Source organism: Saccopteryx bilineata, chromosome 8 (assembly GCF_036850765.1).
Source record: "Saccopteryx bilineata isolate mSacBil1 chromosome 8, mSacBil1_pri_phased_curated, whole genome shotgun sequence".
Lineage (NCBI taxonomy): Eukaryota > Metazoa > Chordata > Mammalia > Chiroptera > Emballonuridae > Saccopteryx > Saccopteryx bilineata.
This window is the reverse complement of record NC_089497.1, coordinates 75262047-75289723: the sequence shown is the minus strand read 5'-3', so window position 1 is coordinate 75289723 and position 27677 is coordinate 75262047. Positions and strand designations below refer to the sequence as shown.

At 40.8% G+C, this 27677-nt stretch overlaps 1 protein-coding gene across 2 annotated transcripts; it reads left to right on the top strand.

The window, feature by feature from the left end:
- The first annotated feature begins 31 nt into the window (after window positions 1-31).
- Window positions 32-26524, top strand: NDUFB5 (NADH:ubiquinone oxidoreductase subunit B5). 2 transcript variants are annotated; one of them, XM_066241491.1, is made up of 6 exons: window positions 39-238; window positions 15613-15701; window positions 17525-17591; window positions 18818-18879; window positions 20944-21050; window positions 25480-26524. In XM_066241491.1, exons 1-6 carry the CDS (start codon window positions 115-117, stop codon window positions 25598-25600), a joined length of 570 nt encoding a protein of 189 aa, XP_066097588.1. In that variant the 5' UTR covers window positions 39-114; the 3' UTR covers window positions 25601-26524. The 2 variants fall into 2 exon arrangements, with proteins under 2 accessions (XP_066097590.1, XP_066097588.1); XM_066241493.1 differs by lacking the exon at window positions 20944-21050 and having other exon boundaries at window positions 32-238.
- The last annotated feature ends 1153 nt before the right edge of the window (window positions 26525-27677 follow it).

Here is a 27677-nt window from a genome sequence, read left to right as displayed (position 1 = left end):
GAACAGCCTTTGCCCTCACTCAATGTTGCTGCCTTCCGTCTTTGCCCTCAAAGGAAGATTGGCTCTCTCGGCTCCCGTTGCCCTCCCCGGTTCTTTCTTTTGCCCTCAGTAGCCATGGCGGCTATGAGTTTACTGCAGCGGTCGTCGGTCGCGGCAGTGGTCGCTCTGACTGGCCGCTGCCTTGGCCCTCGACTTGGATTCGGCGGGTTTCTCACGCGTGGCTTTCCGAAGACGTCCGGTGGGTGCTGGCTTCGGGACAAAGCGCTCCCAGGGGGAGCGGGGTGAGAGCTAGAGGACTCTTCCCGGTGACCTTGGTGGGGCCCCGAGCGGGTTGGGAGCTTTGGCGGGGTTGTGTTCCAGAGGAGGGATGAAGGATGTGCTCCACGAGGAGACTGTGGGTTTTCCTGAAGTAATCAGACCGGTCGCGTTTAAATTATTATAAGGGGACCAACTTTTTTACAATGAAAAGGAGGACAAAAATAAAATGAAGAAAACTATCATAAATAAATAAGCGTTTTATTCATTACAACAGTATACACTATAATATGACAAATGCATAATAAAAACATTTGTAATATTTTATGTTGTAATTATGCTTACATGCCTTTTAACTTTAGTAATAATTGTAAGAGAAAAGTACTCATTTAGATACAAATATGTCACATCACACGCAATAGGAGATCAAATACGGACATTTACAGATTAGTCTTCCAGCATGAAAAAGGAGGACATGTAGGAGGACACTTTTCGAGGGAGGACAGAACTTACAAAAGAAGGACTGTCCTCCCTGTAGGAGGATGATTGGTCACCTTATTAATTATCACTTGTACAATACTTTACCATTGATCCGTGCCAGTTGGTGCTCATTTGCGGGTGAAGCTGAGGTCAGAAAGGCACAGAACTGAGACCCCATGTCTTTCGGGCACCAGGCTGTTTGTACTTTCCTCGGAATTAGGTTCTGATCCCACAGTATGGGAAGTTATGTTGCTGAGGTGCCCACTGATGCTCGGTCATGTGCGGACAGGAGGAGAGGCTCGTGATGAGGCATTATGCATAGGGCCTTGCTGGAAATGATGGAAAGTATTTGACACATTTCCAGCAGGAATTTGAACCTTTTACAGAACTATACAGCTCACAAAAATTAGGGGATATTTCAAAATGAATATGAAGCTATAAAATATCCCCTAATTTTTGTGAGCAGTGTACTTTGCTAACATTCCTTTATAAAGCCCCTTTGTAAGCCATTTCTGAATACAAATTTCCTCCACTTTAAATACTCGCTAGGATAGTATTTCACCATGCCTAGCTGGAGGTAAAAAAATAACCCCCCTCCCCCTTTTAGGCTCTGGCCAGTTGGCTCAGTGGTAGAGCATCAGCCTGGCTTGTGGATGTTCCAGGTTCAATTCCCGGCCAGGGCACGCAGGAGAAGTGACCATCTGCTTCTCCACCCTTCCCCCTCTCCTTTCTCTCCGTCTCTCTCTTCTCCTCCCGCAGCCAAGGCTCCATTGTAGCAAGGTTGGCCCTGGCGCTGAGGATGGCTCCATGGCCTCTGCCTCAGGCGCTAGAATGGCTCTGGTTGCAATGGAGCAGCGACCCCTATGGGCAGAGCATCGCCCCCTAGTGGGCATGGCTGGTAGATCCCAGTCTGGCCCATGGAATTCTGGAAGGATCATTACAGGCAATCTGAGCCCTTTCCCTTGGGAGCAGGAAAAGATGTAATACCAATACTAAGGGTTACTGTATTTTAGATGTGTACCTGCTTTCAAAGGTATTTTGCATGTGAATCCTTGTCTGTCACTGCAATGAAAGGTTTTAATCTGTTATATTATTTATTGAAAGGCAGAAACTGCCATCCGAACTGAAAACATGAGGCTAGTGTGTTCCAAAAGGAAAATTTATTTTAAAAGTGCCCGGGTGCAAGTGGGCTGAGACCAGCAAGGATGTCAGTCCCCAGCTGCAGGACGGAGCATTAGATATAGTGGTTGCTGCAGGTATTTGCTGGCATGGGGTTGGGTGCACCTGGACATACTCAGATTAACATATCAGGGTTTGTGGCCTTGGTCACTGGTTTGATGATGAGCAGGAGGAGGGGGATTCAGCTGCAGAAACACAAGTTCTTTCTGATGCAGCACAGGCCTAATCAGCATGGTCCTTTCTGGTGTCCTTGGTAAATCTTCAAGACAGCCAAGAGGTCAGGACTCTCCCAGGAACAACTGGGACCTGGTGACTTTGGGCCTGTGGTTAGGCTTTGACAAACAACTATTGTGATTTAAACTCCCCTAATAGGTCCCTCCCAACATAAGCTTTCCCTGACATTCCTGCAAAGGTAAACTTTTTGCTACATTTCAAAGTAAAGGCCAAGAAGCCACTAAGAGAGAGAGAGAGTAGCAAGCAAATTAACTACAACCTCACAGTAGGGGATGAGAATGTTCTGTTTTGAGCCCTACTGGGAATTTGGGTGATGGGAATTTGAGTTTTAAAGGGGCTCTGGATGTAATGGAGCTCTGAACCTAAACCTAACATTTCTGTCTGCCCCTAGATGAAAGTGAGTTCCCAGAGTAGAGGACCTTGTCTTCTGTTGTTTCCCCTGGAGTTAGATTGCCTAGGTTCAAATTCTGGCTCCACAGTTTAGTAGCTATGTGACCTTGAGTCATCACATCTGGGAAGCTACCTGGAAGGCAATTAATATCTTGGAACATTTTTTCATCTCTAAAAAAGAGGATGTCTATTACAAGTGTGCTTGCTCTGTTGACAGGAAAGGGAAATAAAATAAAACATTTATCTTTCCTATTGATGAGTATTTAGAACCTTGAAATATATTTCTGAATAATTTTGTATATTTCTAGAAATCCCATTTTGAACTGAGCTTTTTTCTTACCATAAGAACTGGAGAGCTTGACCAGGCAGTGGCGCAGTGGATAGAGCATCGGACTGGGATGCAGAGGACCCATGTTCGAGACCCCAAGGTCACCAGCTTGAGCCCAAGGTCGCTGGCTCGAGCAAGGGGTTACTCAGTCTGCTGAAGGCCCGCAGTCAAGGCACATATGAGAAAGCAATCAATGGACAACTAAGGTGTTGCAATGCCCAACAAAAAACTAATGATTGATGCTTCTCATCTCTTTCCGTTCCTGTCTGTCTGTCCCTGTCTATCCCTCTCTGACTCTCCCTCTGTCTCTGTAAAACAAAAAACAGACAAACAAAAAAAAAGAACTGGAGAGAGAAAGAGGATGAGAATTTTAACCTACCATATAAAGTGGTTGTGGGGAAAATCTACAGTATCTAGCATTAGTCTTTTACAGGGCCCTGTGGCTACATATTTCTTAAACATCTGGTACTGTCTTTATCTGTATTTACCCTCAGTGAAAATCATTCTCAGGCCTAGCTCGTGGTTGCGCAGTGGTTAGAGCGTCAACCTGGAATGCTAAGGTCACCAGTTGTGAACGCTTGGCTTGCCCAGTCAAGGCACATAGGACAAGCAACCAACAACTAAAGTGAAGCGACTACGAGTTGATAATTCTCACTAATCCCCCCTCTGTAAAATCAGTAAATAAAACCTTAAAAAAAACCCACTCAGAAAACAAGCAAATTAAAGTATTTTCTCTAATTAATTAAATTATTAAATTGCAAATAGCAAGGGATTCAAGAAATGAGCTGAAGTTCTCCCCGTAGCTGCAGTGAACTTTAATGTTGAATACTGATGTGCACATATTGTTTTAGTGATTTTCTTTTTTAGTCTTTTTTTTTTTAGTGTGCATATTTTGGTTTTAAAAAACAGAATAGTATTAAAATTATAATCAAAGTGGTGTGGAAGATGGAGCATTTTCACTGGGGGTAGTTTTAACAGGTACAATTACAGGCAGAAAAGGATGTGTTTTCTGATGTATCTGTATGGGGCTCTTGGGATATGTAGCTGTTGAAAGAGAAAGCTAAAATAAGGGAAGTTGGAGAATAGTCACAGAAATGTGGATTACAGCATAGAGAATATAGTCAATAATAGTGTAATAAGTATGTTCAGGGCCAGGTGGGTGCTTGAAGCACTGGAGGACCACTCATCAAGTACACTATTTTCTGGTCACTGTGCTGTACATCTGAAATTAATGTGGAATGGTATTGAATGTAGATGGTAATTTAAAAATATAAATTTTTTTAAAGGGAAGTTGGGACCAAATTGGTGAGGGGTGGGAATGAATACAAACCCAAAGTATCTTAACTATTTTTTAGGCAGCAGAGAGTTTTAGCAAAAAAAGTCATCAGTCAGGTATTTTCAGAAAATGCTTCTGAATTGGATGGCTTCTAGTGTTGTAAAGTACCATATCTCAAATCTGCGGGTTTATGTAGAGACACCAGGTCCAGATGAATTTTGAAGAGTTTTATTAAAGGAGGAGATTTATTAAATATGCCGGCCGCATATAGCTGACATGGGGCAGTCTGGAAGCCCAAATCATGTGCCCCAAAAATATTTTAGGGGCTGTTTACATACCCTTGATCACACAAAGGCGGGGGAGAGCATGACATCATGGCACAAGCTAGGGGGATACACAGAAACATTAAGACTTTCAAGGTAACACAATCAAAGATATTTATAAATCTTGGCCCTGGCCGGTTGGCTCAGTGGTAGAGCGTCGGCCTGGCGTGCAGAAGTCCCGGGTTCGATTCCTGGCCAGGGCACACAGGAGAGGTGCCCATTTGCTTCTCCACCCCTCCCCCTCTCCTTCCTCTCTGTCTCTCTCTTCCCCTCCCGCAGCCGAGGCTCCATTGGAGCAAAAGATGGCCTGGGCGCTGGGGATGGCTCCTTGGCCTCTGCCTCAGGCGCTAGAGTGGCTCTGGTCGCAGCAGAGCATCGCCCCCTGGTGGGCGTGCCGGGTGGATCCCGGTCAGGTGCATGCGGGAGTCTGTCTGACTGCCTCCCCGTATCCAGCTTCAGAAAAATACAAAAAAAAAAAAAAAGATGTTTAGAAATCTTTTAGGGTTCATCTTCCCTCACTAGCCTAGAGGTGTTTTACTCTCAAGATTCCAAAAAAGGGGAGGAACTACAATCAATGCATGGTGGCATGTAAATTCTGTCTCCTATTGAAAGAGAAGAAGTTTCTTGGTTAACCTTTATTTTATTTATTTATTTTTTTATAATTTTATTTTTTTAATGGGGTGACATCAATAAATCAGGGTACATATATTCAAAGAAAACATGTCCAGATTATCTTGTCATTCAATTATGTTGCATACCCATCACCCAAAGTCAGATTGTCCTCTGTCACCTGTCTAGTTTTCTTTGTACCCCTCCCCCTCCCCCTTTCCCTCTCCCTCTCCCCCCACCCCCTGTAACCACCACACTCTTATCAATGTCTCTTAGTCTCGCTTTTATATCCCACCTACGTATGGAATAATGCAGTTCCTGGTTTTTTCTGCTTTACTTATTTCACTCCTTATAATGTTATCAAGATCCCACCATTTTGCTGTAAATGATCTGATATCATCATTTCTTATGGCTGAGTAGTATTCCATAGTGTATATGTGCCACATCTTCTTTATCCAGTCATCTATTGACGGGCTTTTTGGTTGTTTCCATGTCCTGGCCACTGTGAACAATGCTGCAATGAACATGGGGCTGCATGTGTCTTTATGTATCAGTGTTTCTGAGTTTTGGGGGTATATACCCAGTAGAGGGATTGCTGGGTCATAAGGTAGTTCTATTTTCAGTTTTTTGAGGAACCACCATACTTTCTTCCATAATGGTTGTACTACTTTACATTCCCACCAGCAGTGAATGAGGGTTCCTTTTTCTCCACAGCCTCTCCAACATTTGCTATTACCTGTCTTGTTGATAATAACTAATCTAACAGGTGTGAGGTGGTATCTCATTGCAGTTTTGATTTGCATTTCTCTAATAGCTAAAGAAGATGAGCATCTTTTCATATATCTGTTGGCCATTTGTGTTTCTTTCTAGGAGAAGTGTCTGTTCATGTCCTCTTCCCATTTTTTTTATTGGATTGTTTGTTTGTTTGTTGTTGAGTTTTATGAGTTCTTTGTATATTTTGGATATTAGGCCCTTATCTGAGCAGTTGTTTGAAAATATCATTTCCCATTTAGTTGGCTGGCTGTTTATTTTGTTATCAGTTTCTCTTGCTGAGCAAAAACTTCTTAGTCTGATGTAGTCCCATTCATTAATTTTTGCCTTCACTTCTCTTGCCTTTGGAGTCAAATTCATAAAATGCTCTTTAAATCCCAGGTCCATGAGTTTAGTACCTATGTCTTCTTCTATGTACTTTATTGTTTCAGGTCTTATGTTTAGATCTTTGATCCATTTTGAGTTAATTTTAGTACAAGGGGACAAACTATAGTCCAGTTTCATTCTTTTGCATGTGGCTTTCCAGTTTTCCCAGCACCATTTGTTGAAGAGGCTTTCTTTTCTCCATTGTGTATTGCTGGCCCCTTTATCAAAAATTATTTGACTATATATATATGGTTTTATTTCTGGGCTTTCTTTTCTGTTCCATTGGTCTGAGTGTCTATTTTTCTGCCAATACCATGCTGTTTTGATTGTCGTGGCTCTATAATATAGTTTGAAGTCAGGTATTGTAATGCCCCCAGCTTCATTCTTTTTCTTTAGGATTGCTTTGGCTATTCGGAGTTTTTTATAGTTCCATATAAATCTGATGATTTTTTGCTCCATTTCTTTAAAAAATGTCATTGGAATTTTGATGGGAATTGCATTAAATTTGTATATTGCTTTGGGTAATATGGCCATCTTGATTATATTTATTCTTCCTAACCAAGAACAAGGAATATTCTGCCATCTCATAATATCTTTTTCGATTTCCCTTAACAATGGTTTGTAGTTTTCATTATATAAGTCCTTTACATTCTTTGTTATGTTTATTCCTAGGTACATTATTTTTTTGTTGTTGCAATTGTGAAGGAGATTATTTTTTGAGTTCGTTCTCAAATGTTTCATTGTTGGCATATAGAAAGTCTATTGACTTCTGTATGTTAATTTTGTATCCTGCGACCTTACTGTATTGGCTTATGGTTTCTAGTAGTCTTTTTGTGGATTCTTTGGGGTTTTCGATGTATAGGATCATCTGCAAAAAATGATACCTTTACTTCTTCTTTTCCGATATGGATGCCTTTTATTTCTTTGCCTTGTCTGATTGCTCTGGCTAGAACCTCTAGTACCACATTAAATAAGAGTGGAGAGATTGGACAACCCTGTCTTGTTCCTGATTTAAGGGGAAAAGCCTTCAGTTTTGTGCCATTTAATATGATGTTCGTTGATGGTTTATCATATATGGCCTTTATCATGTTGCGATATTTTCCTTCTATACCCATTTTGTTGAGAGTCTTAAACATAAAATTGTGATGTATTTTATCGAATGCCTTTTCTGCGTCTATTGATAAGATCATGTGGTTTTTGTTCTTTGTTTTGTTGATATGGTGTATTACAGGTTAACCTTTATTTTAGATTTAAAACTAAATAACTCGTTCTTGCAAGCCAGAAACTTCTACATTCTTCTCCCTCCCCTCCCCACAGGAAGGACGGGACAGGAAAGCCTGACCTTTCCTCCTAGAATATCAATATTAATTTGTCATCTTTTTAGTACCTTACTACAATCCTCACTTGTTTTATTTTCTAAGTCTTTTGTGAACTGGCCCCTCCTCCCATATTTAATAGCTAAGGCTACCAATTACAAAATTAAAACTACTTCAGGAAATTCCAGAAATTAGTGCAGTAATGAAAGCAAGAAAGATAAGACAGATAATTAACTAGCACCCAGAATAAAGGGTGTTTGACTAAATAGGTATTCATTATTACACAAGACTAGGAAAAGGAGCCAACAGAAGAGACTAATTTCTTCAGGGGAGAAGTCTGACAGAGGGCCCTGATGCTAAAGTTTGTATCCAAGAACAAAGAGAATAAACAATTCGCCATTTAAGATTGCTTTTTAGTCAGAAACTTCTAATTTTTAACACAAAAACTCAAACCAGGCCTTAAAAACAGACAGATTTAGAATTAAACAAAGACTTGACATAAATAGTGAGCATGTTTCATTTCAATTAAATTTTCTGACAAAGACAAAGCTTCATAGACAATGGAAGATTTCCCCCTAGTGGCTGTTTAGGTGCACACAGGCCACGACCCTTACATTTTTTTTTTCTTTTACAGAGACAGAGAGAGGGATAGATAGACACAGACAGACAGGAACAGAGAGAGATGAGAAGCATCAATCATCAGTTTTTCGTTGCTACACCTTAGTTGTTCATTGATTGCTTTCTCATATTAATTTTTCAGCTTTTTGGTACCTTACTACACTAGAGGATGTTTCATTAGTTAAGCCATTGAGGTAAAGAGAGCATTGAGAGAAATGGAAAGTATGAGTCTTAAAATCATGAGGTCTTGACAACTGATGAATGAGGGTGGGTGCGAGGAAGGTGACCGAGACTTTTAGCCTAGCTAGTTGAGTTGGTGGTGCCATTAACTGGGAACAGTCTTGAGACTGAAGGAAAGAAAAGGGCCATTTTTTTTCTTTTTTAAGGTTTTATTTATTGATTAGTGAGAGGAGAGAGAGAAAGGGGGAGGGAAGGAGCGGGAAGCATCAACTTGCGGTAGTTGCCTCTCCTACGTGCTTTGACTGGACAAGCCCAGCCCAGGGTTTCAAACCAGGCTGATGCCTTAGCCACTGTGCTTCCACAGGTCAGACAAAAATGATGTTTTTTATTGTCTTGGAAACACAAAAATATTTTATAGTATCTTATTTGATTTTCACAAAGACTACAATTGTCAAAAACATAACTATTCTAAAAGTCATTTGCATTTAAAAATATTGTTATTAAAACCTAGTTGCGCCCTGGCCAGTGACTCAGTGGTAGAGCATCAGCCAGCATGTGTATATTCCGGGTTCGATTCCAGGTCGGGGCATACAAGGAGAGGTACTCATCTGCTTCTCCACCCCTCCCCCTCTACTTCCTCTCTATCTCTCTCTTCCCCTCCCCACAACCAAGGCTGCACTGGAGCAAAGTTGGCCCCGGGCACTGAGGATGGCTCTGTGGCCTACCCCTTAGGCACTAGAATGGCTCCAGTTGTAATGGAGCAACAGCCCAGATGAGCAGAGCATCACCCCTTAGTGGGCATGCTGGGTGGATCCCAGTCAGGCACATACGGGAGTCTGTTTCTCTGCCTCCCTGCTTCTCACTTCAGAAAATAAAAATATAAAAAATAAACTAGTTGCACATAATTAATGAATACTTGAGAAATTCCAGGCTTTATAAAGTGGTAGAAGATGCCAATTTTTTTTCCCAGAGACAGAGAGAGAGTCAGAGAGAGGGATAGATAGGAATGGAGAGAGATGAGAAGCATCGATCATCAGTTTTTCGTTGGGACACCTTAGTTCATTGATTGCTTTCTCACACGTGCCTTGACCGTGGGCCTTCAGCAGAATGAGTAACCCCTTGCTCGAGCCAGCAACCTTGAGTCCAAGCTAGTGGGCTTTTTGCTAAAGCCAGATGAGCTCGCTCTCAAGCTGGCGACCTTGGAGTCTGAAACCTGGATCCTCCACATTCCAGTCCGACGCTCCATCCACTGCGCCACCGCCTGGTCAGGTGAAGATGCCTATTTTCTTGGGAGGAGGGTCTGAGTTACACAAATCCTGGCAGTCACTTGTGTGTAAACAACGTTCAACCTAAGATTTTTAGATAGTAAGCACAACACTGATACATAAACAAGTCGTGAAGGCTTAGAATATTTGGAAAGAGTTTTGTTCTCTGAAATATACTTTAGAAAAGTCCATAGTAGTGAGTTTTCTAGCACATTTAATATTATGAATAATTGTTGTTTAACAATAGGATAATTACGTGTGAAAAAGCAAGCAGTTCACATTAATAGCTGCATTAATATTGCTAGAATGCAGCTAGACTAGTCTCCCATTTTCCGTATCTATTACAGTTCATAATCAGTTGTCCTTAAAACCCCATCAGGTTTAATTTTTATATCCTTCCCTCTGGGTGGTATACCTGTACACGGTGTTTGTCTAATTGAAAGGGGAAGTTAGAAGTATACTGTCTCTTCTGAGTAGATTTACTTTCAGGGACTAAGGAAAGATCTCCTACCAGCTTTTAATTTACTTAAGAAATGTAAATTCAACAATATTTATAGAGTGACTAGTATCTGGTGGGAACCAAGGGTACTGGAGATTACCAAATAAGACAGTTCCTGACCAGATGGACTTGAACAAAATGATTAGGCTTAGTGCTCCTTGTTCTAAAAGAAATATAGGCATACCTCACAGGTACGGCAGGTTCAGTTCCAGACCACTGCAGTAGCATGAGTATCTCAGTCCAGTAAAGCAGGTAGTGGTCTTTTCACTGGGTGAGGGTCCTGCCTTCTATTTTTAAAACATGCAACACTGGTGAAGTACAAAAGCACAATGAGAGGAGTTATGCCTGTAATCAGGTAACAGATAATGGGAGTAAGTGGGAGGCCAGCTTTGGATAATGTAGCTAGAGAAGACCCTTTGAATAGTTGACATTTGATCTTAGCCTTGGAGGATTTGTGGAGATGTCCATTCAAAAAGCCTGGGGAGCCTGACCAGGCGGTGGCGCAGTGGATAGAGGGTTGGACCAGGACGTGGAGGACCCAGATTCAAAACCCCTAGGTTGCCAGCTTGAGCCCCCCCCCACCCCCCGTCAAGGCACATATGAGAAATCAATCAGTGAACAACTAAGGTGTTGCAATGAAGAATTGATGCTTCTCATCCCTCTCCCTTCCTTTCTGTCCCTATCTGCCCCTCTCTCTGTCTCTGTCACAGACACACACAAAAAAGCCTGGGTAAAGCTTCCAGACAAAGGGCAAAATAAGTTTAAAAAGAGTTCTTAGCATTGGAAGGAAACCATTGAGATTGATGAGTTGGTTTTATTCTGGTTATATTCAGATTCTTTGAGGAAAAGGACCTTAGAACAAGGCATTACCTGTGGTGGTACAGTCGACAGTGTCGACATGGAATGCTGAAGTCACCAGTTCAAAGCCCTGGGCTTGCCTGGTCAAGGCACATAAGGGGCTTGACGCTTTACGCTCCTCCGCCTTCCCTCTCTCTCTCCCCTCTATAAAATGAATAAATAAAGTGTTAAAAATAAATAAATAAAATCTTTTAAAAAAATCATTAGTTTTATAATCTTTATACAACATCAGGGTGGTTAACTCTTTTTCTGAACCGGCACTGGTCCTGGTGACTGAAAAACACTGCTCTAGGCCAGCCCCTATGCTAATTCTTGTTACAGCCCATTATTGGTACTTGAATAATGAATGGAGAGTTGAGAGTTGGTCCAGTTTTCTTTTATTTTCTTTATTTTTATTTTTGAAGATTTTATTTATTGATTTTTTGAGAGAGAGAGAGAGAAAGGCAGGGGGATGAGCAAGGAGCATCACTCATAGTTGCTTCTGGTCTGTGCCTTGACTGGGCCTGGCTTTGATCCAGCGACCTCGGCACCCAGGTCAGCACTAATCCACTCTGCAACCACAAGGCAGGCGAGTCCAGTTTTATTTTCAACCACTGAAATTGTTAGAAACGTCTTCCTTTTGTTAAGCACTTACCACGTTGATTCTAGTTCTTCCCTTCAACTCACGTAGAATAGTGCATGCCTTTGGTCCTGGGACAGCCCTCAGCTCTTTCAAGACTCGCATCTGGTCTCTGGCTACCATCTTTTTTTGAAAAGCAATCAGCCTCAGTTCTTTCAGTTTCAAAATGTCAGTTTCCAGGTGGTTTTTCTTCCCCTTGCATAAACTGGGGTCATGCTCCAGGGCAGCTACAGTTGATGCTTCTCATCTCTCCCCCGTTCCTGTCTCACTCTCTAAGTAAAAATTTTAAAAAGGTCAAATTACCTTGGTTTTTTTTTTTTTTTGGTAATCACATGCCAGTGACTATTATTTTAGGTTTGTAACCCATTAAACTTTTTTTTTGGAGGGGCAGGGACAGTGTCCAAGAAGGACTTTCCACTTATATTTAATCATTTTAGAATCAACCTTTTGTAAATGCATATGAAGACTTTTGGGGGACCCCATTTCATCATCAGTGTAGCCTCCACTCTTATAGCAGTAGTTTTGTGACTCGTCAGGAACACCATTATGTGGGCCAGTGGTCCCCAAACTTTTTTGGGCCACGGACCGGTTTAATGTCAGAAAATATTTTCATGGACCGGCCTTTAGGGTGGGACGGATAAATGAACAAAATAAAATTATGCGACCAGCCTAAAAACTGTGGTATTTTTAAATATAATTGTCGAACTTACGAGACAAGCGTCAAGAGGGAGTCTTAGATGGATGTAACAGAGGGAATCTTGTCATTTTTTAAAAATAAAACATCGTTCAGACTTAAATATAAATAAAATGGAAATAACGTAAGTTACTTATTCTTTCTCTGTGGACGGGTACCAAATGGCCCACAGACCAGTACAGGTCCGCGGCCCGGGGGCTGGGGACCACTGCTGTAGGCCATTCAGGGAAACCCTGACCCTACGGGGCTGTGGAGACAGCCTTGGCACCGCGTTAAGTAATCACTACTTTTGGGTATAATCAGTCAAAATTTGAATTACCCATTCAAATTCACTTAACTTGATTTAACTTGCTTTTTGTCTCAGCTTATAATGTCCTTTCCTTCACACACACACACACACACACACACACACACACCATCACCCCCACCCCCCCACCCCGGACACAGAACATCCTCTGTAAATAGGAACTTTACTTCTGGGTCTGTTCTTTTCTGACACTGAATCCTGTTTCTTTCTTCTGTTGTTTTTATAGATTTGTAACTTTGTTCGTCTATTTATTTAATGTCTCTTTCATCCAGTAGGCTCTATGTTCCTTTTAGACTGTAGGCCTAGCATAAGATCTACACTACACATAGTAGGAACTTACACTGTTACCAGTGTAAAGCCAGAAGCCATGGCCACCATCACAGCAGCCTCCTGGCCCATGCAGGTTCGCATTGGATTCGGACAGTCGGTAAAGAAACAATGGAGCCACAAACTGGTGGGCCATAGTCTTTAATTCTAGCTTGCACCCGGCGGGCAAGTAAAAATGCACACTGGGCTCCAAAACCCACTCACATTCAGTGCTCACAAAGCTACTGACTTATCCGAGTTTCCTAGAATCAAAGGTTTCTAGCTCACCAGACTTATTCACCTCTGTTCCCCATCTCCTTCCTTATCCCAGATACAAACTCTGCACAAACTGGCGTCTCACTCAGCAATCCACCATCTTGGCTGCTTCTCCTGGCCACATGGCCTCTTTCTGCTCTCTGCTCTGCTCCCTCTGCTCTCTCATGCTAATCATCCCAGGAACCAAGAGAGCAAGCTCTCGTCCTGCCCCCATTTTATAGTGTAGATTCAAAACCTTTAATCCAATATACAAAATAGGGAAGTCTCTAATACAAAGTCACTTCTCTAAGGCATGATAGGATTGTACCAACCCACATCAAAAAGGGTGGGAAAGGCTTAATCCCAAAACCAAGCCCCAGGCTACAACGATTCTGCCTGCCCCCAACACACATTAATATCACCTGGGCACCTCCACATGGGCAGCGTTATCTTTTACAAAGTAAGCATAATATATTTTATCTGCCCAACACCCAGCCCATTTTTTTTCCATCTAGTTCACAAAAAATTCCATCTTTCAAGTGATTTGCTGAAATGCATACTTAAATGCAAATTCTCTTACCTTGTTATTTTAAAAGACTTAGTGGTATGAACTGTGCTTAATAAATTCATGCCAGCTTCTAATTCTTTTGTGAGTAATCCTCCTAAATTCATTGGAAACTGCTACAGGTTATACCAAAATTAAAAGAACAGTGTTGCCTTTAAGACATTTATATTTCATTGGTGGAGTGAAAGCAATTATATACCTCCCTAGACTATACAACAATTCAAAGGTAAGAAAGGTCTCATCTGATTGGGAGATCGTTGGTTTCTTGGAGGATAAAATGTCATTTTCACCTAAAGAACAGATTCCAATAGAGGGGAGGGTGTTCCAAACACTTAACCTTGAACAAGGATACAGAATGTAGAGTAACCCTCAGTTTATCAGTAACAGAGCCTTATCTGCTTCTGGAAGAAAGGGCTTAGAGTGCCTGTGTGATGTTTCCAGACTTCCAGAGAAGGAAAGAATGTAGAAGGAAGACCCTGGAGTGAAATTTTGCATCACTTTATCTCCAACCAGGTTAAATACGATCTAGGGGAGGAATTTTTTTATTTTTATTTACTTTTGATGTGTTTTTCTGAAGTGAGAAGCAGGATGGCAGAGAGACTCCCATCCTGCACTCGACTGGGATCCACCCGGCATGCCCACCAGGGGATCCACCCGGCACTCGACTGGGATCCACCTGGCATGCCCACCAGGGGGCGATGCTCTGCCCATCTGGGACGTTGCTCCGTTGCAACCAAAGCCATTCTAGTGCCTGAGTTAGAGGCCACAGAGCCATTCTTAGTGCCCAGGCCAACTTTGCTCCAGTGGAGCCTTGGCTGCGGGAGGGGAAGAGAGAGACAGAGAGAAAGGAGAGGGGGGAGGGGTGGAGAAGCAGATGGGCGCTTCTCCTGTGTGCCCTGCCTGGGAATTGAACCTGGGACTTCCACATGCCAGGCCCATGCTTTACTGCTGAGCCATGATGGGGGGGGGGGTTCTTAAATTCTTCTTCTTTTTTTTTTTTTTTTTTTAATTTATTGCCTGACCTCTGGTGGCGCAGTGGATCAAGCATTTGACCTGGAATGCTGAGATCACCGGTTCAAAACCCTGGGCTTGCCTGGTCAAGGCACATATGGGAGTTGATGCTTCCTGCTCCTTCCCCCTTCTCTCTTTCTCTCTGACTCTCTTCTCTAAAATGAGTAAATAAATAAAATAATTAGATTTTATTTATTGATTTTGAGAGAGGAGGGAGTGAGAGAGAAAGAAAGAGATGGAAGAATCTGGAAGCATCAACTTGTATTTGCTTCCTGTATGTGCCTTGACCAGGCAAGCCTCAGGGTTTGAACTGGTGACGTCAGCATTCCAGGTTGACGCTTTATCCACTGTGCCACCCAGGTCAGGCTATGGGGAGAATTTGAAGCAGAGGATATTGGTAATGAGGAATGGCTTACAGAGATTTTATCCAGATATGTAGAGTTTTCTTTTTTAACAAGTTCAAATTCCTGCTGATATATGTTAAATAAATATCTTTCCATTTATTTTATAGCTAGTTCTAGTGTTGTTTGTCTCATATGGAATGCCATCATTTAAATTTATTTCTTTTGTAGATTAGAAGATATTTATTGCAGAGAGTAAACAAAATAGCCCATCAAGGGTTTCTGACCTTCCTGCCTGCTAGTTAAACAAATGCAAACAATTATTTAGATATTTCTTTAACATTTAATAAAAATAAGGAAAGCTATAGTGTAAACAGTACATCAATCTGTTTAAAGATACCCTATCTGCCCTGCCTGTAATACTTAAATAAAGAGGCATGCATTTTTAACCTTAATTAGTATCAAACATTTATTCATATACATTTTTTTATAATCTGACTTTATCTCAGAAAATAATAGTATACCGAAAGGAAACCTGTATAAAACAGGGTATTTTAATGTTTCCAGCTCCTGTGCGACACAGTGGAGACCATGGGAAAAGACTGTTTGTTATCAAACCATCTGGATTCTACGACAAGCGTTTTCTGAAGTTACTGGTGAGTCAAAGGTTTTGTTGGAACTAAACTCCATATAAATAGGAAAAACACTGTGGCCTGTTTAGAAGACATCTTTCATTTTGTGAAAGACTTTATTTTATAAATTTACATTTCTTTTCTCAGAAGGTATTGAGAAGAGTAGTAAGGTCTGATTTGTTCCTGGGTTTCTTTTAAAGTTAACCTTTCTTTCTTTAAAAAAAAAAGGCTTTTATGCTTATTGGAGGTAAAAAAAAATAGGCTATTCCTTTCTTAAGATTATGGAGTTTTGAAAAATAACCTGTGTTCCTGACTTAAGTAAATAAATAAATAAACAAACCTATAAACTGTAGACCTTTGAAAACAGATTTATTTGGGGATAATTATTTGTATCATTAAACTAGTCTTTAAAATACCAAAGAACTGGCCCTGGCTGTTTGGCTCAGTGGTAGAGCGTCGGCCTGGCGTGCAGGAATCCCAGATTCAATTCCCGGCCAGGGCACACAGGAGAACTGCCCATCTGCTTCTCCACCCCTTCCCCTCTCCTTCCTCTCTCTCTCTCTCTCTCTCTCTCTTCCCCTCCCGCAGCCAAGGCTTCATTGGAGCAAAGTTGGCCCGGGCACTGAGGATGGCTCTCTGGCCTCTGCCTCAGGCGCTAGAATGGCTCTGGTTGCAATAGAGCGATGCCCCAGATGGGCAGAGCATCGCCCCCTGGTGGGCATGCTGGGTGGATCCCAGTCGAGCGCATGCGGGAGTCTGACTGCCTCCCGTTTCCAGCTTCAGAAAAATACAAAAAAATAAAATACCAAAGAACTAATTGAAGTATTTCTTTAAATAAGGTATGCCAGTATTCTGAGATATGATATTTTTATTTCTCTCTTATTTGAGAACATTGATTCAGAGAGTAAAGCAGGTTACTGACTCTGCTTATTAACTCAGGATTTTATACTGAAAAGTAGGGGCTTAGAAGATAGAAGGGTGTCTACACTCTGCCGCTGTTCCTAAAGCTGTGAGCCTCCACTGGCACCAGGGCGTGTGCTGTCCCCAACCTCCTCTTGCTCTGTCGGCCTGGTCCATCGCCTTGGCTCAGTTCTCACTTTTCTTATCATGAGTGACTTGGACTTTATACAGTGGTTGATATCACTCTGATGCTTTTACAGCGGTACCTTGAGATACGAATTTAATTCGTTCTGTAACCGAGCTCGTAAGTCAGTCAACTCGGATATCAAACTGCCGATACTGGACCCATGCGCCAACATGCCAACTAGCGGCAGCTTCCCAAATCACGACTCATATCTCGGAATTTCGCTTGGATCTCAAACAAAAATACAGACCGAGTCGCAGCTTGTATCTTAAAAAAAAAAAATTTCATATGTTGGTCTGTTCGTATCTCAAGGTACCACTGTATATTCTTCTTTTTCTTTTCTTTTGTATTGAATATATTGGGGTGACATTGGCTAATAAAGTTATCTAGGTTTCAGGTGTACAATTCTGTATATACTTTTTAATATAAAAATTTCTAACTTTCATTACATTGTAAAATATTTAATTTTGTATTTAGATATTTTATATTGTAATTAGCTATTTTGTAAATAGATATATAGTACAATATACATTAAATATATATTGTATTATACTTACATAACTTTTTTCTTTCATTTTTGGTATTAAATATAGGCATCTTAAACTAGAGCAAAAAAATCACAAATAAATAATTTGATACTATGTCTCCAATATTCAAGTTTATTTTGTAAGAATTATAAGTAAACATATAATAAGTACAATTTGAGGGTGGGGAAAGAGAGTTAGGAAATGGTTATATGAAAATTTTTTTTTAATTTTAACAGAAATTCTACATTTTGTTGACTGGGCTTCCAGTAGTAATTGGCATAACTCTGGTGAATGTATTTATTGGTAAGTCCCTCCCTCCTAACCAAGTTGGTCAATTTAAAAAACCTATGTACATTAACTAAAAAAAGAAATTATGGATAAGGAAAAGCTCTTTAAATAATTAAATAAGAGCATGAGAATTTATCTTAAAATAAATATTAATCCATAAGAGTATACAATGATATTTTCTAAAATTTTAAACAATTTATTTGAGAGAGAGAGAAACACGGATTTTGTTGTTGTTGTTGTTCTACTCATATATGCACTCATTGGTTGATTCTTGTATATGTCCCGACCAGGGATCGAACCTGCAACCTTGGCATATCAGGATGATGCTCTAACCAGCTAAGCTACCTGACCAGGGTGCAGTGATAAATGCTTCAATCATCTTGATTTTCTTCCAAAAGCTTTAGGCCATCAGTTCTGTAGCGGCCACATAAAAGACGTCAGAAAGCCTTGTCTTCCTCCTCATTTCCCAAACCAAGCTTTCACAAGACAGAATACTGACAATAGAAAGAGATAGGTGTGAGAGAGGCTGAGGAGTGCCAGTGCTTTTTTCATTTTAGAACACGTACTATTATCATCTAAAAAAGAATAGAATTGTGAATGACAGTAAATTTTAGATTTTTCTGGGAAATTCTGCTTAAAGTAATTCTAACATCTTGAACCCTAAAATGTTTTCTCTAGTTGGTATAGGGAAAACCAGAGGGAATAATGTCTGTTGTTATATCTTGTTATACTAAACAAAAACATAATGAGAAACTCTTATATAATCCTACAACAGTGCCTTATGTATAGAAAACATCTAAATATAGCTAATGAATAAATTTTCAACAGGATTGAAGTGAATTTAAAATATTAGATATCATACTGGACCAGGTGGTGGTGCAGTGGATAGAGCGTCAACCTGGGATGCTGAGAACCCAGGTTCAAAACCTGAGGTCACTGGTTTAAGCCCAGAGGTTGCTGGCTTGAAGTCTAAGGCCACTGGTTTGAGCCCATGGTCAGCAGTTTGAACAAGGGGTCACTGGCTCAGATGGAGCCCCCCAATCAAGGCACAGATGAGAAAGCAATCAATGAATAACCAAAGTGCCACAACAATGAATTGATGCTCTCATCTCTCTCCCTTCCTATTTATTGATAAAATAAAAGGCCCTTTAAAAACTACAAGAAGTTTGTTTCTTACTTAATGAAGACAATATTATACATTCCTGATCCTGAAGTTGAACATCACTATTTTCTCTTATCAGGTGAGGCTGAGCTAGCAGAAATTCCAGACGGCTATATCCCAGAACATTGGGAATATTTCAAGGTTGGTATAAGTTACTTTCTCTGAAATGTCTTTTCTGTGCACTGGTTAATGTTTAATTTAGCAATTAAGATATAGGTTTATATTCAGTTTTTAATATCGAAATATTTGAGATGAATTCATTTTGTGCTCACTTTTTTACACATAACTTTTTGGTAATTTTTTGCATTGTTTTTATATTAAGCTTTATGGTTTTTTGAAGGATTATTCCATTGTGTTCTCCAACTAGCAGAGTAACAGTCACAGTGTATCCCCGTGGTAGTCAACCTGGTCCCTACCGCCCACTAGTGGGTGTTCCAGCTTTCATGGTGGGCAGTAGTGGAGCAACCAAAGTATAAATAAAAAGATAGATTTAACTATAGTAAGTTGTTTTATAAAGATTTATTTTGCCAAACTTAGCGAAAATCCAACATAAAGTACTTGGTAAGTAATTATTATTATATGCTTTAACTCTGCTTTATAAATTTTATAAAGTAAAGTTACTTCCCTACTTTATAAATCACCATTACTGTGGAACTGGTGGGCGGTTAGAAAATTTTATTACTAACAGAGATACAAAAGTGGGCGGTAGGTATAAAAAGGTTGACTACCCCTGGTGTATCCCATGTTTAATGCCATAGAAAGGATTTTAGCAATAGTACTATTAGCTCATTTATTGAACACCTACTATGTATATGTAGCAGGCACTATGGTGCTCTGCAAATATGTCATTCCATGTAAAAGGTACTATTATCCTCATTTTAGAGGTAAAAAAGTTTGAGACTTAAAAGACATGGTGGCCTGACCAGGCGGTGGCGCAGTGGATAGAGCGTCGGACTGGGATGCGGAGGACCCAGGTTCGAGACCCGAGGTTGCCAACTTGTGCGCAGGCTCATCTGGTTAGAACAAAAACTCACCACCTTGGACCCAAGGTCGCTGGCTCGAGCAAGGGGTTACTCAGTCTGCTGTAGCTCCACGGTCAAGGCACATATGAGAAAGCATTCAATGAACAACTAAAGTGTCGCAATGCGCAACACAAAACTAATGATTGATGCTTCTCATCTCTCCGTTCCTGTCTGTCTGTCCTGTCTATCCCTCTCACTGACTCTCTCTCTGTCTCTGTAAATAAATAAATAATCTTTAAAAAAAAGACATTGTGGCTTGACCAGGTGGTGGCGCAGTGGATAGAGCGTTGGACTGGGATGCCGAGGACCCAGGTTCGAGACCCCGAGGTCGCCAGCTTGAGCGTGGGCTCATCTGGTTTGAGCAAAAGCTCACCAGCTTGAACCCAAGGTCGCTGGCTCGAGTAAGGGGTTACTGGGTCTGCTGAAAGCCCACGGTCCAGGCACATGTGAGAAAGCAATCAATGAACAACTAAGGTGTCGCAATGCACAACGAAAAACTAATAATTGATGCTTCTCATCTCTTCGTTCCTGTCTGTCTGTCTGTCCCTGTCTATCACTCTCTCTCTGTCTCTGTAAGAAAAAAAAGAGATTGTGACCTGCCCAAGAGATATGGCCCATGTTTGAACCTAGGCAATCTCGGCTCCAGAGCCTGCACTGCTAATTAGTCACTGTCACTGCTGCTGAAACCCCAGAATTAATTCTGCTGCTTGTCTTTACCAGTGTGGTAGTGAGTGGCCTTATTAGAATATCCTATCATATTATATCTGAATGAATTATATTTTAGGAAGAAGTACCTCATTATTAAATCTTAATATAAGCCATACAATTAGTTTATCTATCCTAACCAGTAGAAAGAACTCCACTTTTTTTGGATCACCAAACTCTGGGTTTGGCTCCTAACTCTGCCTCTTTGGGTACTCAGTACAGGCTTTGGAGTCAGACCTGGTGTGAATCCAGATGCTGCCGCTTAGTGACCGTATAACTTTGTGCAATCTGTTCCTCTGTATAATGGGGACAAAAATAGTATCTACCTAATAGATTAAAATTATTTAAAATATGCATAAAGTAGTTGACACATAGTAAGTGTTATTGGTTTACCTGAGATTATCATTTTAAAGAGGAGTAAAGTGGAAAAGCAAAATATTGTTCAGAAACTTAATTTTACACAAATTTTCTCTTGTAGCATCCTATATCTAGATGGATTGCCCGAAATTTCTATGATAGTCCTGAAAAGAATTATGAACGAACAATGGCTATCCTTCAAATTGAAGCTGAAAAGGCTGACTTACGGTAAAAAGGGGGTGAGAGGGGAGGGAAGAAAATCCTTACTATATTCCAACCATAAGAAAAAATTTAATGAAACTGTTTCAACACTATAGGCTGCTCTATGTAAAAGAATGAAGATGGGTGAGAATTAGCCTGTTTAGAGACTATGAGCTGGAGACTAGGAAACAATTAGGACATAATGTCTATCAGATTAAAAAGAATTCTTTTAAAAAAATACTCTACTCTTTTCAGAACAAGGCAGTCCTGACCAGGCAGGAGTGCAGTGGATAGAGCGTCAGCCTGGGACACAGGTTCAAAATCATGACATTGCTGTCTTGATCCCAGAGTTCACTGGCTTGAACAAAGGGTCACTGGCTCAGCTGGAACTCCCCATTTAAGGCACTGATGAGAAAACAGTCAATGAACAACTAAGGTGCTACAATGATGAGTTGATGCTTATCTCTCTCCCTTCCTGCCTTTCTCTCCCTCTCCCTTCCTTTCTCTCTCTCTCTCTTTCTCAAAAAAAAACCCAAAACAAATCAGTCCTCTCTTCCCTCTTCCCCTCCCCCAGTTTCTTTTCCTCTTGTACCCAGTCCATCCTTAGTGGTGACTACTGTTTACTGATTTCTTATATATGTTCCTAGAAAAAATTTTATGCATTAAAAAAATATTTTTTTTATGTATCATTTTAAAATATTTTAACACAGGCCCTGGCCGGTTGGCTCAATGGTAGAGCGTCAGCCTGGCGTGCAGGAGTCCTGGGTTCAATTCCTGGCCAGAGCACACAGGAGAAGCGCCCATCTGCTTCTCCACCCCTTCCCCTCTCATCCTCTCTGTCTCTCTCTTCCCCTCCCGCAGCCAAGGCTCCGTTGGAGCAAAGATGGCCCGGGCGCTGAGGATGGCTCTGTGGCCTCTGCCTCAGGTGCTAGAATGGCTCTGGTTGCAACAGAGCAATGCCCCAGATGGGCAGAGCATCGCCCCCTGGTGGGCATGCCGGGTGGATCCCGATTGGGCGCATGCAGGAGTCTGTCTGACTGCCTCCCCGTTTGCAGCTTCAGAAAAATACAAAAAAAAAAAAAAATTAACACAGTGGAATTCTTCTGCACCTTGTCTTCATTTCACTTAAATATATATATCTTGGTGATCTTTCTGTAATAGTATATACCTTATTCTCTTTAATGCCTGCTCCATATATTTTCATGAATGTGCCTTCTTTTTTTAATCAGTCTCCCATTGTCAGTACATAAGTGTTTTCCAAATTTTTTTGTATTCTACAAAGTGCCTATAGTATATTATCTCATCTTATGCATATTTTTGCATATTTATTCAGTGTATCTGGAATATAAGTTCTTAGCAGTGGTACTGATAAACCAGATGTTGTATATTTCAGTTTTAGATGTGTATAGCTGAACTCTTCCAAACAGTTGTGTGGTTGTGTTTTCTGTTACCAATCCATGATAGTTTCTGCGTCTTCATACCTTTTTGCAGTAATGGAATTTATCAAACCTAAATGTTTTTGCTAATGAGATAGTTGAAGAATGTTATCTCATTTCAATTTTGTATTTTTTTAAATATTTTTTTAATTTTAATTTTTCTGAAGTGAGAAGCCCGGGGAGGCAGAGAGACAGAGTCTGACGTGCCAGACAGGAATTCACCTGGCATGCCCACTAGGGGGCGATGCTCTGCCCATCTGGGGCGTTGCTCTGTTGCAACCAGAGCCATTCTTGCGTCTGAGGCGGAGGCCATGGAGCCATCCTCAGCGCCTGGGCCAACTTTGCTCCAGTGGAGCCTTGGCTGCGGGAGGGGAAGAGAGAGACAGAGAGAAAGGAGAGGGGGAGGGGTGGAGAAGCAGATGGGCGCTTGTCCTGTGTGTCCTGGCCAGGAATCGAACCTGGGACTTCAACACGCCAGGCCAACACTCTACCACTGAGCCAACCAGCCAGAGTCACTCAATTTATTATTTTTTGTACAGTTGAGTATTTTTTCATATATCAATTGGTTGTATTTCTTTTTCTCTAAATTGCCCATTTTCCTACTCATCTGTGCATTAAATAAATTAATTTTTGTTTTTCTTGCAAATATGTTTTCCTGGCTTGTCATTTGTTTTTTGACAGTGTAGAATGTTTTGCAACATAGAAGTGTTTTTGGCTTGACCAGGTGGTGGCACAGTAGATAGAGAATCAGACTGGGACACAGAGGACCCAGGTTCAAAACCCCAAGGTCACTGGCTTGAGCGTGGGCTCATCCAGCTTGAGCGGGGGGTGGCTGGCACAGCATGGGATCACAGACATGACCCCATGGTCACTGGCTAGAAGCCCAAGGTCTCTGGCTTGAGCCCAATGTCATGGGTTTGAGTAAGGGGTCACTCGCTCTGTAGAGCCCCCCAATCAAGGCACATATGAGAAATCAATGAATGAACAACTAAGGAGCTGCAACGAAGAATTGATGCTTCTTTCTCATCTCTCTCCCTTCCTGTCTGTCTGTCCCTGTCCCTGTCCCTGTCTCTGTCTCTCTGTTTCTATTGCTAAAAAAAAGTGTTTTTGTTTCAGATAACAAAAGTTAGTAGTAGTTAATATATTTTGAACATTGCTATGTAACATTGCTTTAATTACTTTATATGTATTTACTCATTTCTTTTTTTTTTTTTTTTACTCATTTCATTATTGTCAGGTTTATCATCTTTTTCTTTAGTTTCTGGGATTTTGTGTTATGCATAAATCTCTAATAATAATTAAATAAGTAAATATAAAAGTCAAATTTATTGTTTTAAGTGGTTACTAATGTTTTCTTTTGCTACTTTTAAATTTGCTGCTGTATGAGATTTATTTTGGTGTTTAGAATGAAGTTTACATGTAATCAAATGTACTGTTAAGTTCAGTGGGGTTTTGGTATAAGTATGTGGCTGTTTAAACGCCTCTACCTGGGTCATTCTGGTCTAGTGAGCCCCTTTCTCCGCCCTTCTGGTGAGTCCCTCCCTGCTCTCGGCCACTGCCATCTGTCTGCTTTCTGTTCATTCTGCTTTAATCTTTGGAATTTATAAAAATTGCTATTTATTGAAAACTATTTAAATGATTAAAAGAACATATGATTGGTTTGTTTTCTAGATATGTAATTGTATGTATATAGAGTTACCATATGGAACTGTCATTAAGTATTTAAGAGCATGGCACAACAATATGGCTCATACCAAGCAACATTGAACTTCAGACATATACTTTTAAGTGAGAGAGAGACAGACAGGAAGGGGAGCATCAACTTGTAGTTGCTGCTCCTTAGTTCATTGATTGTTTCTCATATGTGCCTTGGCTTGGGGGCTCCAGCTGAGCCAGTGACCTTGGGTTCAAGCCAGCAACCATGGGGTCATGTCTGTGATCTCACACTCAAGCAGCGACCTCGGGGTTTCGAAAATAGACCCTCAGCATCCCAGGCTGACGCTCTATCCACTGCACCACTGCCTGGTCAGTTCAGACATAACTTTTGAGTTCCAGTTAGAAGACCAGATCCCAGAATTCCTTAGAAATAAAGAGATCCTAAGCAGTTTGAAAATTGAAGAAAGTAAAAACAAAAAACCCTGATTTCTGCCCCCCAAAAAAGATGCCCATGTGAGTGTACAGTGGGGAGTACCTACAGTTTTATAAAGTATATATTTAGCCCTGACCAGGCAGTGGCGCCGTGACTAGACCGCCAGACTGGGACACAGGGGATTCCAGGTTCGAAACCCCAGGGTCGCTGGCTTCAGTGCGGGCTCATCAACTTGAGTGTGGGGTCGCTGACTTGAGCTTGGGATCATAGACATGACCTCATGCTTGCTGGCTTGAGACCAAAGGTCACTGCATTGAGCAAGGGTCACTCCCTCTGCTGTAGCTCCCCCCCCATCAAGGTACATATGAGAAAGCAATGAACAACTAAGGAGCCGCAATGAAGAGTTGATGCTTTTCATCTCTCTCCTTTCCTATCTGTCTGTCTGTCTGTCTCTCTCTCTCTCTCTCTCTGTCACAAAAAAATAAAAAAAAGAAAAGTTATATAATATTTAGGTATTTTAAAAACTGAAGCATAAAGAAAGTTATAAAATAGAAAGGAACTGCCTCCTGTAACTGACTCCCCCACAGATATATATATATATATTTTGTATTTTTCTGAAGTTGAGAACGGGGAGGCAGTCAGACAGACTCACGGAAAGTAGGAGGGAGCTCATTATCAATTCAAGTAATGTTTTGGTCATTAAAAACAATATTTGTTGGCTAATTATATAAGCAAGATAATTAAAGTAAAAAATAAGTCCTAAATTTTGGTTATAGGTAGATATCATTTTTATGCATACGCATGGATCTGTAGAGGTTCATTATAGTTTACATAAAGCAAAAGACTCTCCAGGGGTTGTTTTCTATGGTGGTAGCTCATTAAATATGTATTTGAGAATGTTAGACTCACAACATTGCTACATTTGTTGCAGGTTAAAGGAGCTGGAAGTACGGAGATTAATGCGCACCAGAGGCGATGGTCCCTGGTTTCAGTATCCAACCATTGACAAGGAGCTCATCGATCATTCTCCGAAAATAAGTCCTGATAACTGACTTTTTATTACTATATTCTCTTTATGGGAAAATAAAGTATTAATATATTCTGTATTTTTGCTCAGAGTGATGAATAAAAGATCCTCTTCCATTGCTGTTTCTCAATGTTGGTTCAGACTAAGCCTTTTATGTGTATGATTTAATTTTTTTTAGCTTTGTGAGGTATAATTAATAAAAATTGTAAGATATTTAAAGTGTTCGTGATGATTTGATATATGTATATATGGTGAGTAGAAGATAAAGGCTTTTGATTTGGCAATTTCAGCTTCCTCATTTAAGGTTTAAAATTAAAAAGAAAAAACTTGGAGAAATACAAATTTGTAAACTCCTTAAAGGTATAATAACTTTGAAAGGTTGATGTTTTACTTGTTTGATAAATGGAAGTTACAGAAATCTGTATGTGTTAAGTATCAGGAAGTATAGTAGTTTATGTACAAGACTATATTGTAGACATCTGGATTATTCAGGGGCAACTCAGAGTTTTAAATTATACAAATATTGAACCAACTATATAAAACACTTAACACCTTAATAAACATTTTCAGTGAACAGATCTCAGTTTGTTTTCATAGTTTTTAGCCATCTGTCATTCTTTTTAAACACACACATTTTACTTAGATGCAATCTCTTAAGATTCTTTAAAGTCCTTTGCAAACACTTGAGTTGTCCAAAAGGTAAAATGATTGCTGCAAAGGTTATGAAATGTGAGTAAAAGCTAAAATAATGACTGTCACTAAGCATTTACTGTCTGCTGAGCAATGTGTTAAGTAACTGCATTATTTTTACATTGTTTTCAAAGTGACCTTTGTGAAGTCATTTTGTGACCTTTCTGTGTTTTACAGATGAGACATTGAGGCTTGGAGATTTTAAACATGTACTCAAGATTTACCAAAATAAATATTTACACTTGAACTTCCAAAATGACCTTTTAGCTTCAAAAATGGCATTATTTTTAGCAAATACCTTCTGAGCATCCTCTTGCCCTAAGGGCCCTAAAGTCAAGTACCCTTTACAATTCAGCCAAAATCCTTTGGGGTGGTTGCACTTTCGTTTTTTTTTTGTTTTGTTTTGTTTTTTTAATTTTTCTGAAGCTGGAAACGGGGAGAGACAGACAGACTCCCGCATGTGCCCGACCGGGATCCATCCAGCATGCCCACCAGGGGCGATGCTCTGCCCACCAGGGGGCAATGCTCTGCCCCTCTGGGGCGTCACTCTGCCGAGACCAGAGCCACTCCAGCACCTGGGGCAGAGGCCAAGGAGCCATCCCCAGCTCCCGGGCCATCTTTGCTCCAATGGAGCCTTGGCTGCGGGAGGGGAAGAGAGAGACAGAGAGGAAGGAGGGGGGGGGGGTGGAGAAGCAAATGGACGCTTCTCCTATGTGCCCTGGCCGGGAATCGAACCCAGGTCCCCGGCACGCCAGGCCGACGCTCTACCGCTGAGCCAACCGGCCAGGGCCTGGTTGCACTTTCTTATTTCCCCAGCAGAGGGCTGCCTCCCAGCTACCTCCAGACTTGGTTCTGAGAGTTCCTTCCCTCTGCGATCTCATTAGTTCTGCTCAAGGATTTGGGAGGAGGACCTGCTGTCCCTCAGCCCTGCTTGCACAGACCATTCAGTTCTGTGGACCAGGGTTCGGAGAATGAAAGCAGATGGGTCTCCTAAGTGGTCATTGTAAACATTTGTATGTTCATGTTCACTCCTTTTAGGCTTTACAGGTTGTTTTTTGGGATTAATAGGTTTTACTCTATTTTCTCTTTTCTACTATAGATGTAAGAAAAATAACTTAAGAAATACAATCATAACCCCTAAAGAAATTTCTTTCAGTCATTTTCTCTTTTTTTTAAATTGATTTTAGAGAGACAGAGAGAGGAAGGGAGAGACAGGGATTGGGGAGGAAAGGAATGCATTTATTTGTTTTACTTCATTGGTCCTGTAAGTGCCCCAGCCAGGGATTGAACCTGCAACCTTGGTGTTTCAGGAGGATGCTCTTAATGGATTGAGCTAAACTGACAGGGCCCATGTCTTTTTCTTTTTGAACATAGCTGGGATCTTATATATAAAATGGAAGATTTAAAAAAAT